The sequence below is a fragment of the Microtus oregoni genome, unplaced genomic scaffold, assembly GCF_018167655.1.
Source record: "Microtus oregoni isolate MIOR12 unplaced genomic scaffold, Mior012 000001F_ref0000356, whole genome shotgun sequence".
In the NCBI taxonomy this organism is placed as follows: Eukaryota; Metazoa; Chordata; class Mammalia; order Rodentia; family Cricetidae; genus Microtus; species Microtus oregoni.
The window spans coordinates 5,929,033-5,946,243 of record NW_024543060.1 but is presented as its reverse complement, the minus strand read 5'-3'; the positions used below and the strand labels follow the sequence as shown (position 1 = coordinate 5,946,243).

The 17,211-nt window shown below is 49.9% G+C and overlaps 1 protein-coding gene across 1 annotated transcript; it reads right to left on the bottom strand.

The window, feature by feature from the left end:
• Positions 1 to 2,372: 2,372 nt before the first annotated feature.
• Positions 2,373 to 16,441, bottom strand: Trim35 (tripartite motif containing 35). Its single transcript, XM_041673580.1, has 6 exons — positions 15,952 to 16,441; positions 12,392 to 12,487; positions 9,493 to 9,723; positions 6,742 to 6,764; positions 5,848 to 5,966; positions 2,373 to 5,063 (listed from the first exon to the last, which is right to left on the bottom strand). Exons 1-6 carry the CDS (start codon positions 16,384 to 16,386, stop codon positions 4,462 to 4,464), a joined length of 1,506 nt encoding a protein of 501 aa, XP_041529514.1. The 5' UTR covers positions 16,387 to 16,441; the 3' UTR covers positions 2,373 to 4,461.
• Between the last annotated feature and the right edge of the window lie 770 nt (positions 16,442 to 17,211).

Sequence of the window (17,211 nt, the reverse complement as noted above, 5' to 3'; positions counted from 1 at the left end):
AAGAACCAAGAATCCTAAGTTCCTCTCGCCAAGGTGGTATACGCGTCAAGCAATTGCTGGGGAGGACATTATTTGGTGGAACTGCCAATGAGCTGTGCAGGAAGTTCCAGCAATGCAGCTTGGGGCCGTTTACCCACACTGGGACAGACTCTAAGGTGGTACAAGTACCTTGGAGCTACTCAGGCATCTGGAAGTAATCCCAATGAAGTCATTACCCCGGCAGCTGTCATCGTCCTTGTGGTCTGTGCCCTATCTGGGATGAATTCATTGCTCGTCTCCTCAGGCCACCCAAAAGTGGTACCCAACTGTATAATCACACAATAGCCTTCTAGTGGTCCAATGACATCTCTGGATTTTGGGTTGGACAGGTGGCCATGTGGCTCCTACACTCATCATGGAAACTAGCAAGATAGGCAAGTCACAGTGGTGGACAGGGGAGCTCCAGGTCATGGAGACAATGGAGGCAAAGGAGCAGGAGCATTCTGGGAGAGGTAGTTACGTTCCTAAAGTGTTCAGAAAACTCTGGTTGTAGATCACTCTGTGACTAAGAGCACTCACTGCTCTATGAGAATGGAGTTCAGATCCAGCACCCATGTCAGACAGCCCACAAATACCTGCAACTCCAGCTCCAGGAGATCTGACACCCTCATCTGGCCCCTGTAGGCACATACGTACAAACATAAACAATACAAATATAAAAAAACAAATCTTGGGCTGGGTGTGATTGCACACAAATCCCAGTACTTGGGAGGCAGATGCAGATACATCTCTGTGAAGTCAGCCTGGTCCACACAGCATGTTCCAGGCTGGCAAGGGCTAAACATGAGACCTGTGTGACACTCTATCTCAAATAAACAAATCCGGGCCCTGTCTCATCACTAGCCAGTTACAGAGGGTTCTATTGTCCTGATATTGAACCAAAGACCGTATTCTGTTGACATTCCATCCTCCAGAAGCAAGAAGCATGGTGAAAACAGCCTCTGAACACTCAAACATGACTAGGTAGGGGTTCTCCTGTCCCCTGGTGTGCAGAAGCTCCACTGTCAGGACTCTGCCCCAAAGACCCTCCAGGTGGCACTGGACTGAGGAGCTGGGACACTCTCCATTGCTATAGAGGAGAGAACATGGGCAGGCGGGAAATGCCCCAAGGACCCAGTCTCTAAAGGTCCTTGTCATGAAAATGCCCCTGTATGTACCAGGTGGCATGTCTGAAGGATACCAAGTTTCACCCAGCTAGAATCTTGTGTGTAGGAGTCAGAGAACCTTGGTCACAAAGGCAATATGCCCTCTGAACACAGCACTGGAGAAATCCACCCAGGTTTGAGTATGGAGCCCCTTACGGTGACCAAGTGGATGGCTCCTCTAGGAACAAGACAGGATGAGTTTGAAAGGGGAGACTGAACAGGTGCCACCTGTTCTGGTGGAAGTCCATCCCAAGACCCCTACCCAATCCCTCTCACATCTCAGAAAGCCCGCCAAATGATGATCCCTCTCCCAGAGACGCTCAAGACCACACCCACAGGGTATTTAAACCACCTTCCAGAAAACAGACGTGTGGTTTTCTGGTCTTCCTTTCCTGTCTCCTCTCTGGGGAGCTGGAAAATCATCCGGGAGCATTTTATCCTTAAACCTGGGATTTTCCTAACTCAGTTTGTTTTGGTTTGATTATACTGCCACGTGGGCAGAGAGGCTTATCGGGGTGCAGAAACTTCTCACTACCTTTAGCCGTAGTGAAGGTTTAAAAGAGGACAAGAAGATAGGAGAGAGCTGGAAAGAAGGGAGACTCTTGGCCGAGGGCCTGTCAACAGCACAACTGCTCCATTTCTGAGCCAAAACACAGGTCTTGTGTTGTACGTGATTCAGGGAAATGCCCAAGTTTTTTTTTTTTTTTTTTTTTTTTTTTTGGTTTTTCGAGACAGGGTTTCTCTGTGGTTTTGGAGCCTGTCCTGGAACTAGCTCTTATAGACTAGGCTGGTCTCGAACTCACAGAGATCCGCCTACCTCTGCCTCCCAAGTGCTGGGATTAAAGGCGTGCGCCACCACCACCCGGCCAATGCCCAAGCTCTTAAGGAGATTCAAGAAAGGAAAAGAAAGCCAATGTGCTGGACATCACCACAACTATAAACACCTGAATTCCAAGGAACATCACTAAGACAGTACAAGGGGGCTGGAAAGAGGGCTCAGCAGTTAAGAGCACACCCTGCTCTTCATGCATGTGGGTACCAGATGTCAGATCCACTACCGCTGGCTGCTGGGGATTGGATTCAGGTCCTTTGAAAAGAGCAGCAAGAATTCTTAATCACTGAGCCATCTTTCCAGCCCCTTAAAAAAAACAAAAACATTTAAAGACAGTAAAAAGACAGCTCACTGAATAGGAGGAAAATTTTATAAGTAATTTATTTGACAGAGAAACTTTTATCTAGAATGCATAACAAACTCATAAAACTTCATAATGAAAGGAAGGACAGACAACCCAATGGGCAAAGGCTTACGCCTCTTAGGTAGACACACAGCGAACACGAGAAAGATGCTCCATTTTAGTTAGCAGCGATGGCAACTGAAGGCCAAATGAGACACTCTTCTTCCTCACTAGGACAGCTAAGTTAGAGGGCAGACAGTGCTGGCAAGAATGTGTAACAACCCAGCCCTCACCTGCTGCCACTGGGAGCAGAAAACGGTATGGCTCTATTAGAAAACAGTTTGGCGAGTCCTCAAAGGGTTTAATACAATTATCATATGACCTGGAAAACAGACTCTGAGGTATATGACAGAGGATTTAAAAAAAAAAAAAGACACATCCACACAAAAGTTGCACACAAATTTCATAGCAGCTATACTCATAACTAAAAAAGCAGTAACTAACTAACTAAATGGGACACTCACTGCACACCATAAAATCTTACAATGAAAAGCATCAAGTCAGGTACAAGTTAGGTTCAATAGAAATTTGTGTTTACAAAAGCACTGAAAGAAAACATAGTCTGTTATGGGTAGTGTGTTAAATATTTCTAAAGGAGCCTAGATCACTGAAATTTCCCTATTTAAAAAAAATTAAAGTGAAAATAAAAAGCTCATCGTAACAGTGATTTCAGAAAAAGCTTCTCACACATAAACTAGTTGCCCCGCACCAAGGGCGTACCCTTTCACACCTACTTGGATCCCAAAGAGCCTAAGCATCTGCCACAAGGTAATGGTTTGCTAATGCTGTTCCTGCATCCAGCCTAGCCTGCACTACAGTGTGTCTCTTCTGAGGCCCCACTTGTTAGATAAGCAACGTATATGACCTATTTATAGCCAATTAGTGGGTGAGCGGCATGGTTTAAAGCATCAGGCTTATGTAATGTGGGGTGCAGGCTGAAACTGGGATGCCAGGTCCTAGGTCAGTAACGTGTCCCTGACTGTGACAGTACACCCGGGAAGACATGTCTCTTTACAACACCACTTGGGACTTGGCGGCTGGCAATCAGACTCCATCTATAGTCAAAACTGAGAAAGAAAATGTAGAGGTACACACAAAGGAGAAGTTGGGGTGAAACCTGGCAGAGAGCAGAGCAAGAACAAGTGGACTGAAGCCAATGAGAAGGGCAGATAGGGCCAGGACTCTCCGGATCCCACAAACTTTCAAAGCATGAATCAGGGTCAATTCCATGCCAACCAGAAGCTCCGCCTGAGACTGAGGAGCAGAGCTCGGGCTCCTGACCCAGCCAGTATCGACTGCCTTCTCACTGCATTCTGGTGCTTTGGCCTCTAGGCCACTGACTAGAAACTGGCCAATCCTTAGCCACTGCCAACAGCCTTACAGTTGCCTTTGCTGTGACCTCCGTTAACTGAGCTGCACTCCAGAGTACCCCACACCCTACAGTTCCCACAGAGCAGGCCAGGACTTTCCTGTCCTAACCATCCCAGTCAGTGTTGGGCAAACGGGGACTCCTGGGCCTCAGACCAACTGCCAAAAGCCACGCTGTCCGGTTAGGCTGGCCAATGCCTAGCTTGTCCTACTGGGGTAGGACAGCCTGGGTGAAGGCTTTGCCCACTCCTCTCTACCAATCCTAGGGAGTGCGTGTGTGTATGTGGCCTGACGAGGCTTTCCTCCTGGGAAATGTGACAACTGACTCAACAAGAGGCATCTCTGACTGGCAGCCTAATCGTCTCTAAAAACAGCCACCTATATTTAAAATGCCCATTCTACAAGAAAACATTTCACCAGCAAAGGAGTCAGAAAACCTACATCCCAAAGGTGCCACGACTCTAAGTGGTGCCTAGGCTCACCAAGCTCTCCTGGATGACTCTTAACTTTGGAGCAGGACAGGGACTGAAAACAAAGACAGAGGCATAGAAGGACATGGAGTTACAGAAAGGACAAACAGAATACAGGATGCTGCACGAGTGGCAATAGCGGGCTACCAGAAGATACTGGGACAAAAGAGGTCCCCAGTCCAGTGTCCAGCAGACCACGGCAGCTCAGATGTCCAGCTCTTCCTTGATGGAGACACGCAGATGGCAGATGCGCAGAGGCTCTGGGGGACCATCACTCCGAGAGGACCCCAGGTAGAAGTAGGGCCTCACTTCCCCAAAGTGGGCATGGAAGGTGTACAGGTGGCAGTGGCGCTCAGAGTCATAGAAGGACAGCTCACCCTCCTCACACTCCAGCTCCACACGCAGCCGGCGTGGCATGGCCTGGACAAGAGGGGCTGTGGCTGTGTCTGAAGTCATGCAGTGGTCTCCGTCCACACCCTGCGTGCGGCAGAGGTACCAGAAGCCGGAACGGGTGTCGTGGTAGCAGCTGTGTGTGTGGCCTTCGCCACTCACATCAGCCTGTGCCTGCGCCTGCACGTGCATCTGCACCCTCACCACGCCCACCCGCCAGCTCGGCAGGCCACCCACATCCACCTCCCAAGAGTGGGAGCCCTTCGAGAACACTTGAGAGCCCAGCAAGCAGGGCGCCGAAGAGAAGCGCTCAGGATTCTCCACCTGCACGCGGTAGCCATGGTTGATGACACTTGTGAGGTCATCAGCCACTTTGAGCCAGCCGGCAGCTGTATTGGGATCCAAGCTGAAGGGCACTGGAGAGAGAGAGAGGGAAAGGGAAAGTCAGCAGACTGGACACCCTTCTTCTGCCCCCAATGCATGCATGGAACTGTCCTGGGCTGCTGGGGTGGCCAAAGTCAAACTTTACTCCCACCCCAAAAGATAAATGTTAAGTCCCAAGCCCCAGTATCTCAGGATGTAATCTTATTTGGGAATGGGTCAGAGATATAGACACGGTGAAAGAAATGTCATATGACCAACCAAAGCAGAAACACATTTGTCAGTCACAAGCCAATGACACCCAAGCAATGCCAGCAAACACCAGAATCTAAGGGCCTTCCCACAGATCTGAGGGCCATGTTTTTGCCCATTTCTTAGCAATAAGCTTTTAGCCTCCCAAGCTGTGGGAATAGACTGGTCATTTAAGCCAATTTGTGGTCCTCCGTCATAGCAGCCATGGAAGACTAACCCAGCACATGACTAGGAAGTACGAAGGTTCACATGCTCCCGGACACCTAAGAGATTCAAGTAACATTCCCCTGGCCCACTGCCATTTCTAGGCATGAAACCAGGGCACACTGGCAGGAGAGAGTCTGAGTGACCTTGGGGGAGGTGACCTAGAATTGGGTCTTCCATCTTGAATGTTAGAGTTATGAATATAGAAAGGAGTGTTAGCCTCTCTGAAGTGCAGCAGAGCAGGGAGGACCAGGGGCCTTGTGCATGCCTGGAAGGGTATGCAGGGGGAAAAGCTGAGAAGCTTGCTGTCCCTGAAGCACAAGATGGTCTCCATTGGCCTGGAGCACCTCGTTGCATCCTTACCAGATTCAACAGACCCAAGCATCTTCTTCCAGACACGGTACTGCAGGGACTCCAGATACTTGCATGCATCCATCAGCAAGCCAGGCTGGAGAGGAGCTGGCTCCACGGTGCAAAAGAGTCTGGAAAAGGAAGGCTGGGCATTGGTTGGGGCCGAGCAGGCATGCCTGACTGAATCTACTACAAACAACAGAACTGCTTCCCTTGCCTCATACCTAAGCTTCGTGGCCATCTGTCCCAAGACAAACCTGGATTGAGCAAGAAGTCCACTGGGCTGCCACAATCCTTTAGGATTCAGCAGGAAGGCTCAATCCTGAACAACTGGGAGACATAGTGGGAAGGTTTCCAACCTAGCTGCCATCCTCATAGGTAGAAATCACACTTGAGTCACCAGCTCATGAGAGGGCCAAGCTGGAATCTAAAAAGAGCCACAGTGCTGACCGGCCTCTGCTGAATGCCTGCAGAGACTGGGAACTCATTACAGCCTAGAGCACTCACTCCCATCTTCAGACAGGACATATCTCTTCCTTATCCATCCTGGAGAGCCCAGCGAGCATCCGCCCACAACAGAGCATCCGCCCACAACGCAATGCCAAGGCTGTCGGAGGAAGGAGGCCAGCCAAAAACCAGGCCTGCTGATAACTGAGAAACACAAGTCATGTGCCTGGTTCTGTAAATCCCTGGAGACTAGTGAACCTCTATGTTCCCAAACAACTCTGCCTTCATGGCAACCGGCATTGGAATGCCTTTAAAAAGTTCCCCTTGGCCAGCCTCTACCTCTCCCTCTGGATCCCACCCAGCTGGGCATGACAGCTGCCTGGCCTGTCAGCCACTGGAGAGAGTAGCCCTGGCTTTCTGTCTGCCCGCCCCCTCCCCTCCATCAGCTTAATAACTTACCGGCGCTTTCGGCTCTTGTGTTTCTGGGGGGAAAAAAGACAGAGACAGAGTAAGAAAGTGCAGGGAATTTCTGAAGAAGAGTGGCCAGGCGCCCCACTCATGGGCGAGCAGACCTGGTGTCACTCAGATGTCACACACCCGATGTAGATCTCCTCTCTGATTCAATGTCGCCCCTTCCAAGTCCCAGGTGCCATGGTGAGGACACAGCAGAGGGAAACCAGGGCCACACTTAGAACTGATCCTAAAATTCACGAAGAGTTTTAGGAAATGTAGAATAGCAACCTTGAGAAACAACCAAGGTGGAGGACTCCTGCTCCCCAATTTCCAACTGTTACAGGAGCCACTGTGATGGGAGTGGTGAGACTAACTAACAAAGACAGGACTACAGTCTAACAACGGGGACAGGACCACAGTCTAACAACGGGGACAGGACCACAGTCTAACAACGGGGACAGGACCACAGTCTAACAACGGGGACAGGACCACAGTCTAGATAAGGGAAGCTTCGTGCTTAGAGCTTCTGCAGGGGACCCAGGTCAGCTGGCAGACTGTCTTTTAGCCAATGGTCAGGGTACAACCGAAAAGCGTCACAGCAACAGGAAGAGGCCATGCCTCTGCCGTGTAGCAGATTAAAAAAAAAAAAAACAATTAAAATAAGTCTAAGATTTAAATACAGAGCTAAGACTGAGAAATGACTTAGACCATAAAAGGACTGCTCACAGCTAAACAGTGAAAAGACAACCTGACAGGAACTGCACAGCAGGGCATGGTGACACACACCTGTAGTCCAACCACTCAGGAGGAAGAAGCGGGTGGATCTCTTAAGTCTGAGGCCAGCCTGGTTTACAGGGTGAGTTTCAGAACAGTCAGGGCTACATAGAGAAACTCTGCACCTCTCCCTACCCACTCCCACAAAAAAAAAAAAGAAAAAAGAAAAAAAAACTGTATAGAGAAATTAAATAGATATCTTACAGAAGAGCTGCCAATGATCCAGAGGCACCTGACATGAATGAAGAGAAGCACAGTGAGACAGCGCCCCACTCATAAGAAGGCTATGGAATGGGAAAAGTGGCTGAGAGGTATAGAATCTTGACTCTCGTACTCGGCTGATAGGAGAAGAAAACAGCACGGCTGCTTTAGAAAACTGCCTAGCAGCCCTTTCATGGGCAAAGCAGAATCATCAGATAACCCAGAAATCTGCTCTCGGGTACAGAACCAGAAGTAAATACATGTCCACACTAAAACAGCACATACATGTTTGGAGTCCCACTCCCCATAAAAGCAAAAGAAATAACTTACATAAGGATCAGTGGATGAATAACAAAATTATTTTATGAATTACATTACATTACGAATAGTGTAAAACACAACATACAAGGGAAATTTGTTCATCAGAAGGAAAAGGATAAGCAAGGAGCACAGCTTTTGGAAACCATCGAGTGGTGTTTTCTTTCCCAGGAGCAATCTGGGTACAGGACAACCTGTTCAAGACTTCAACGTGAGGCCACTGTCTGAACATGGAAATGCTCTTGTCCCTTCTCACACCACTGCAAGACTCTCCAGAGACCTCACTGTGCCTAAAGCACAGAGACCACCTTCCCACTGGATCTGATTTATTTTAAAGTAGCTTTCAAGCCACAGAAACTTCTCTGCACGGAAGGACAAAAATCAATAAAAGGATGAAAGAAAATGAAAAACAAAATTGAGACGGGGTTTCTCTGTGTATCTTTAGAGCCCGTTCTGGAACTCACTCTGTAGATCAGGTTGGTCTTGAATTCACAGAGATTTGCCTGCCTCTGCCTTCTGAGTGCTGGGATTTAAGGTGTGCACCACCACACCCAGCGAAAAGGAAGAACAGAATTCCTTTTCTGTGTCTGTGTGCAGGCTCAGGTACTCACACACATGTGCCTCAGTTAAGAGCACCTGTCCTGCACAGAGCCTAGGCTTTCCAGCCACCAATTCAAAGGGAGGGAAGGAGGTAGGGGAAGAAGGAGAGAGAGAAAGGGGAGATGAGAGAGAGAATACTAAGATAAAAAATTGGGGCCAACTAAACGGCTCAGCAGGTTATAGTTGCTGTCTGGGACCCACAGTAAAAGGCTGACTACCATAAGCTGCTCTGACTTCCACACAGGCCCTTTGCAATGCATACCCACTGCGGTGGTTTGAATGAAAATGTTCCCCATAGACTCATTGGGAGTGGCACTATCAGGGGTGTGGCCTTACTGGGCTTTGAGGTTTCAGTAGCTCAAGCCAGACCCAGGGGCTCACTTCCTCTCTTTCCGCTGCTTGGTGATCCAGATGTAGAATTCTCAGCTACTTCTCCAGCACCATGTCCTCTGCCATGCTTCCTGCCACGATGACAATGGACTAGACCTCTGAACTGTAAGCCAGCCCCAATTAAATGTTCTCCTTTATAAGAGTTGCCATGGTCATGGTGTCTCTTCACAGCTATAGAAACCCTAAGACACCTACCTACAACAAATAAAAATGTAATTATATATTTTTTAAAAATTTTAAATTATTGCACAATTTAAAAAGACTATTTCATCTGGGATCGGGAAAGAGAAAAGTTAGTAGGAAATGATGGCAGGGGTAGGAGGATAATTCAAAGCTGCCAAGCCACTGCTCTGGCACAAGCCACGCCAATGAGGTCCTCACAGCACCACAGGAAGCCTGCTGAATGGACTGGGGATCTTTAGCTGCTGGCCCCGACCCTGCTCCCACAGTCGGATCCGATCCTGAGCATCTCACCATGAGGAAGGTCATGTCATCCTCTTTCATCTCCATCTGCAGCCGCTCAATCTCACGAGCCAGTGCCTCGGTCTGTTCTGCCAGCTGTTTCATCTTCTCCTCAGCCAGCAAGTGCTTTTTTCTGCTCTCTTCTTTCATGGCATCCAAAGTGGCCTGTTCCTCCACCCTCAGGAAATCCCGGAGCTTGTCAAACTCATCCCGGATGCGGCTTTCCAGCCAAGTTGTCTGCACCTGCAACAGAGCAGGAAGAAGCCCACAAGGTCAGGAGTCAGGTTTGGGCTGCCCCTAGCTGGTGACTACTTTCAGCAAAGCAACTCAAAGGCTCTAGATGTGACATGAGGAACCTCTAAAGATAAAGATCAGGGTACCTCTATTGGTCCAGATGGTTTGGTATAGTTGTGGCAAGTATTTTATTATTATTGTTGTTGTTGTTATATATATTTGTTTTTCAAGACAGGATTTCTCTGTGTAGCAGTCTTGGCTGACAACTCACTCTGTAGGCAGACCAGGCTGGCCTCGAACTCATAGAGATCTGCCTGCCTCTGCCTCCCAAGTGCTGGGATTAAAGGTGTTTGCCACCACCACACAGCTGCAAGTATTTATTTTAATGACACCCACATTCCATGCCACAACCACAAAAGCAGTGAGGACAAACTATGCAGAGCCTCAGAGGAAAGGCAAAGAAATACCTGTCTGTGCACGAAGAAAATCACCACTGAGCACATGAAACCCCGAAGGCTCACAGAAAGAATAGGACGAAGTGTGCAAACACAACTTTCACTGCACAGACCAGGAGACTATCCTTGAACTTATCGACATCCACCTGCCTCTGCCTCCTCAGTGCTGGGACTAAAAATCTCATCTGAGGAACTGCCTAGATCAGATGGCTTTGTGGGCACATCTGTGGGGGACTCTGGGTTGTTAATAATGTAGGTTATTATGAAAAGTACGCTCCCTCAGCAGGTAGTCCCGAAGTCTGGAAGAAAGCTAGCTCAAAGCTGGTCTGTTTGCCAGCAAGCAAACAGCATCCTCATGGTTCCTGCTGTACTTCTTGGAGGTGGCGCAAGTTCTTTGGTCAGAGGTAGTATTCTACAGGATAGGCTTGCCCAGGTCCTTGCTCCGATGTCCTTTAATGATAGACTGGGACCTACAGACCGAAACAAACTCTTTCCTGCCATAAGCTGTTTGTGGTCATGGAGCTTGTCAGGGCAACAAAACCCCGAGCTAGAACATGCAGTAAAATCAGTAACTAGATGAAATTCATATATGTAATGCCAGGGTGATTATCAGAAAAATAATTCAGACCACATGCTCTAGCTACAGCAGGCTGTCCTCTAATGCAGGGACTCACACTACGGCTCTGAGACGATAATGACGAAATGACTTGCTGAAAAATGAAAATAACAGAAATCCAGTTCACTGAAGATATGATCAATGCAATCCACCCTCACTTCCTAGGAAGAATAAATAACCGGAAAGGAGCTTTAATGCCAGCACTCGGGAGGCGGAGGCAGGCTGATCTCTGTGAGTTCAAGGCCAGCCAGACTAACAGCATGACCCTGCCTCAAAAAGACCAATACCTAAACACCTGGAAAAGTCTTCCAGCAGCCGCAACAGGTTCCACTTTTGGACTGGACTTCCAGTTCAGGTCACCCAGGGCCCTGACATCTGTGACGGCTGTGCTTGGTTCAGGACGCTCAGGGCCTGACATCCTGTAATGGCTGCACTTGGTTGTCAACTTGACCGCAGCTGTAATTATCTGGAATCCAGAAATGGGGGGCACGTTCCATTTCTCTAGAGAACCCTGACTGATACACAGATGACAAGTTGATTTCCAAAGACTCAAGTCAGCTTGAGCCATCACGAAAGGCTTTTCTCCATTGCTGCTTCCATGAGTAGTTCTGATGGCTTAAAGAGAAACTGCCCGAGGCTGACTTCTCCTACTTGGTAGGGTGAAGGGACTTCCTGGACACTCAGGGTTGGGCTGGTTCTACTACCACAGCTTGCTTCTGCAGTCCTTGTCCTGCCAGCTCGCGAAATGTTTCTAACGGTCTATCTAGCTCTAGCCTGTCACCTGATGTAGCCTTCCTAACTCTCTGGACCCTCCAGTACGTGTGCACCCAAGGTCAAGGCCTCACTGTGCCTTGCTATGGCGTTTACACCAGCCAAAAGCTTATGCCTAGAACATTCTGATACTAGAAATAATTAATGTGCTTGCATTCTTTACATTCTGACAGAAGCAGATAAAAAGTAAAATAGAAAAGTAAATTGCAGGTTGAGTGTCCAGGGAGACATGCGGTAGAGTAACGAGGTATGGCCATCTTGGGAACTGTGTTCAAGGAGCACCTCCAGAAGGAATATGCAAACTGAGACTTTAGTGCGCGGGCCTGATGAAACTGGGACCAGTAAAGGAACAGAGATGGCCACCAGATGGGCAGATATAGGCAAGAAAGTCTTGAAGCTACTAGAATCAGTGGACGGTGTAAGTACAAGCATGCCATGGCTGATAAGGTTTACCAAAGAATGCTCGCTCAGGTGCCTGGACACTGACTGCAGGGGACTTGAGGCAGGTAGGAAGGCCAGGTGAGTTACAGCTGTGGGGTGGGGAGTTTGACAGCCACAGATCATTCTGGAAGGAGAACTTGGAGGTATCGTATGCTCTCTAAGGAGCCCTAGGTCACCACTGGTTTGTCCATGAGCTGGTGATGTGTGACACCACAGATCACAGTGCAGATGATGAAGGTGTCTTCTGGATGCACTCCTGCGGCTGCTTGCCTGACCATGCCCTTCATCAGTGTCAGAGGGGCCCCACTGGCATCCAAGGGCATGGCCAAAGCCAGGGACTCATCTTTCTGCACCTCTCAATTCTCCCAAACTTCCCACCCGCTCCAGCACTTACCTCATTGTGTTTGGCGATGGCCTCATAGGTACGCCTCAGGGACCAAAAGGCCTTGGCTTTCTCCCGAAGCACGTGCTCCATGTTCTTACACTTGGCCTAACGTGGAGAACACAGAGAGACAAGTTAGCACTAGAAGTCAGGCCGGGGAACTAGCACAGCTGGAATCACACTGTGGAGTCCAACCATAAGCTCTGGTTGGTCGGCTATGACGTGTTCTAAATCTTGTCAGCCCTTCCATTAGGTCCCACTGTGTTAGGGCAAAGTCCCAGCTCATTAGCAACCCCGTCAGTGTCTTCAGAACGGATCTGCTTGGCAGCAATAATAAAAACACCAACACACATGGCCTTCATTACTTCTACAGAGCTGTGGGACACAAACTTAACAGAACAACCAAAGAGAAGAATTCTCCCTTTTGCTCAGTTTCAGAAGTGTTGGTTCAATCCATCACACGGTTGGGTGGCCAAGAAGCAGAGAAAGGGATACAAGATATAGTCCCAAGGACACCCCCTGACAGACTGCCTTTCTCCACCTAGGCCCCAAGGACACCCCCTGACAAATTGCCTTCCTCCACCTAGGCCCCACCTCCTAACTTACCACCTACCAGCGAGGCCATCAAAAGGTGAACCCGTGAGGGCACTCATTGACAGGGTCAGGGTCTCACTCTCAGAACACCTTCAGACCCTCAAGGAGTTGGGCTTTACTGTCACTGTCAAGATTAACCATCACACAGCGTCAGGGTTTCTGTGGACATCAAATTTTGTCAATACTTAAGGGGATCTAGCACAGAGTAAGTCAGTCCTCAAAGATTAGTGCCGCTGGATATCAGCACTAGTGCTCCTCTGGGGATGCCAGAGGGTACCCCAGGAGGGCTGTGCTTACTCTATCAGCCCCCACTCTTACCTTGGGGGTGGGTCTTCCTATGCTGCTTGCTCCCTCAACCCACACCCATATCCAACCACACAGAACCATGCTCATCTACCAACTGCCTCGCCCGCTCCTCTGAAATGTCAACTTCCAGAAACAGAGTGTTCTAGTTTGCTTTCTGTTGCCATGACGACCAAAAAAAGTTTATTCTGGTTTATACTTCCATGTTACACTTCATCACCAGAAGATGTCAGGGCAGGAAATCAAGCATGAACCAATACAGAAATTGCGGAAATCAGGGAGGTACGCTGCTCTCTGAGTCATTCCCAGGCTCGTGTTGTTCAGTTAGCTTTCTTATACCACCCAGGATCACAGTGTACCACACCAATCACCAACTAGACAATCTCTTGGATTGGCTGATCCCTTCAGGGCAATCCCTCAATTGAAATTCCCTCAGATGGCCCTAGGCTGTGTCAAGTCGCAATGAACTAGGGCAGAGAGGCTGTCTTAGGGACCTAAGCCACCAGAGTGCAGCAGACAATGGGTCCTCAGTGTGTTTTTTTCACAAACAAATACACGAATGGGCCACAGAGCATCTGAGCACGGCAGCGTGCACTCTCCTGGATCTTTCAGGCTAGCCCACTCCCAGCTCTTAGACTCACGCTGAGCACCCACTGGAGGGCACCACACCACCATTCTAAAATGAAGGGTAACACTTGGGTCTCCTGGATTCACCTGGTGTCCAATGCTTTCTCTCTTCTAGAACCTTCTACATGCTGTAGCATCTGCTTACAAATAGCTCCCAGGGCCTCCCTCACCTGATTATGGCCTCTACATCCTCCAGATATTTGTGATTACCTCTATGAGAGTAGGAATTATGAACTTTGATCTCCTCAGTGTTTCGGAGACCTCCCAGAACAAGAACAAAAGGCTGTTTCCAAGCCTATGTGTTGGGAACAGTGAACCCCCAGATCCTGAATTTCTTGTAAACAACTTGTTTTCCCCTGATCTGAGTGCCTACAGCTGCTCTGAGCATGAGACCCCACCCCCCACCCCCAGGAGTTCGTGATGGCAGGGGAATGGTTTCTGGTGTGTTTGGCTGGGATGTGGCTATCCCTATATAAGCTGCCCCTGGACACAATAAAGGGGACATTCTTGGGGCATTTTGGTATCAAGGATGATCTGTGTCTCTGTCTCTGTCTGTGTGTCTTTGTGTGTTTCAATCTCCAGCCCCTTGCCGGGATCACGAACTGTATGGTGGCGCATACAGTGCAGACGGGTGTCGTGGGCAACACCTATGTTCCCTGACCCCTGGTTCACTGGTCTTCAGAATGAGGCTTGGTCCCCGCCCCCATTCTGGAGACACCACCCATGCTAATCTTTACATCTGCCAGCCTTGGGGAATTCAAATCAGGACCCAAACCTACGGACTGCCCACTTCGGCTAAGCTAAATAGGGTTCTAGCATTTCTGCGGGTGGAAGTGGGAGCAAGAATGAACGACCGCTGAGCAAATGCGAAGACTGAAGCAACATGCATGATGGTATCCAATCCACCTGCCCCCCCTCCACACTGTACGGAACTGCAGCCATGCTGATTCTCACAGTGTGGGAAGGGTGTCTGAAGATCAGACGCTGTGGGCTCTTGCGGTGCTTCCTCTTCTCTACGCTGGGCTTCCTAGCAGCTAGCCTCAGCCCTCCCAACTGTGGGTCTGACCCATATATTAGTAGCTGATGAAATAAATTTAGCTGTTTGAGTCCATCAGTAGCTTTAAAAAACATAAAAGTTACAAGACACTGCCAGAGTAAAATGCACATTTCAGAACTTCTCCCCCCCCACACACACACCTTTTTTCCCCCCTGAGATAGGGTTTCTCTGTAGCTTTGGAGCCTGTACTAGCTCTTGTAGACTAGGTTGGTCTCGAACTCACAGAGATCCGCCTGCCTCTGCCTCCCGAGTGCTGGGATAAAAGGCCCTTTTAAAAAGTCAGTTGATAAGCCAGTATGAGTGTTTGGAAAGCAATGGAGCATTTCTAAGCGATTAGGCCAAAGGTTTTTGAAAATGTCTGACCTTGTTTACTTAAAAACAACAACAACAACTTTTTTTTTCTGTTTTAGAACAAAGATTTCTCACTGGGCCTTGAGTCACAGGCCTGTAATCTCAGCCACTTAGGCTGAGGCTAGCGGAGAGCAAGTTCAAGGCCAGCCTGGCTAATTTAAGAGCTCGGCTCAAAATCAGAACTAGGCTGAGGATGCAGCTGCGTGGTAGAGTACTTGCCCGGAGGTGCTCGAACCCTACAGCACCGACACCCACCCTTCCCCACGCTAGTTTTGCTGTGTCCGCTGCTCTTGGGTTAATTATAGCCACTGGAACTCCTGAAATTTGATGCTAAAAGAGTAATCGGAGAAAAGCAGCAGGTCAGCGCCACAGGCCTGTCCTACGGCTCTGAAACTCGGGGGGGGGGGGGGGGGGGAGGAAGAGGCGGGGGCGCTGGAATGGGAAATCTCAAGGCCTCAGAATCCGAGCTAGGGCCTGACCTCCTTCTAAACTAAACGTGACAAGCCCGAAAGTTTGAGGGCGGTGCCACTGCGGCATAGTTCACACGGGGACCTGGACGGCGGACACGAAGGTGGCTGGGCCTGGGGAAGGGAGAGGGGGCAGTCCCGGGGTCCCCAAGAGTGGGTGGCGCGTTGCTCACCCGGAAGTCCTGTGCAGTGTCCTTGATGGGCTGCACGCGATGCTCCTGGTGCCGGGCTTCAGCCTGGCAGGCATAGCACAGCAGCTCCTTGTCCTCCAGACAGAAGAGAGTAAGAGGAGCGCGGTGCGTGCGGCAGGGGCGCGGGGATCGGCGACCTGTCCAGCGCGCTCCCTCGGCCTCCTCCCGCAGCAGGGTCTCCACCAGGTTGTTGAGCGTGTGGTTGGTGCGCAGCTCCCCGGGAGCCGCACGTTCCTTGCACACCGGGCACGAGGGCGTCGTCTGCACCTCCCAGCAGCCGCTCACACACCGGCGGCAAAAGTTGTGGCCGCAGCGCAGTGTCACCGCGTCGCGGAACGGGTCGTAGCATACAGCACACAGAAGCTCCTCTTTGAAGGAGAGCGAAGGTCCCGGGGACACAGAGGGGCCCGGCTCCATCGCAGGAGCAGCAGCCGCCGTGGTCACCACCGGCGCCGACTTCAGGACCAGCTTGTGGGCGTAGTCCCACCTCGACAAGCGGAGAGCGACCGCGACTCCAACCTATGGTGAATGCGCGTTAAGGGAGCTGACCCGCCCACTTCCGGTCTGTGCGGGGTCTCCCGGAAGAGGTCTGGTCCCCGCTCCCCGCTCCCCGCTCCCCGCTCCCCGCTCCCCGCTCCCTCCCGGGCAATCCACGTAGGTACACGGGTAAGGATCTTGGTTCCCAACCGGACTGCGAGACCTATGTTGTCAGATGGAAAGAAGGTGCAGCCGAGGGCCGCCATCCTTACTTAATTCCCAAAGTCTCAGACTCCCAAGATAGGTGGAAGTGAACGTTCGTGTTTTACCTCCTTAGGTCCTCAAACCCGGTTCCAAAGCAGTGACTGGGTCTTGCAGCACTGAGAATGGTTTCTCAAAACCATCACATAGGTCGTTCACTGACTTTGGTCCGACTTAACGCAGTCTCGAGGTAGCCCTGAGACTTGACAAGTTGCGATTTTTGGCTTGTGGTTAGATAAATGAGTTCGGTTCGTAAAACTGTGGTCACCGTGAAAAGGGCGCGTGAGAGGAATAAATATGGGAGCATGCTTCTGGCATCAAAGCTCCATTAAAAGCAGGATGAGAAAATCGTGGTGAACATGCTTGCTATCTCAGCACTTGAGACCCTGAAGCATGAGGATCAGGAGCCCGAGGCCAGTCTGGGTTACTCAGGGACTTTTTTTTTTTTTTTTAAATCCACGCTGGGTTCTTGCCAAGAATGACAGCTGAATGTTCCCTGACTGC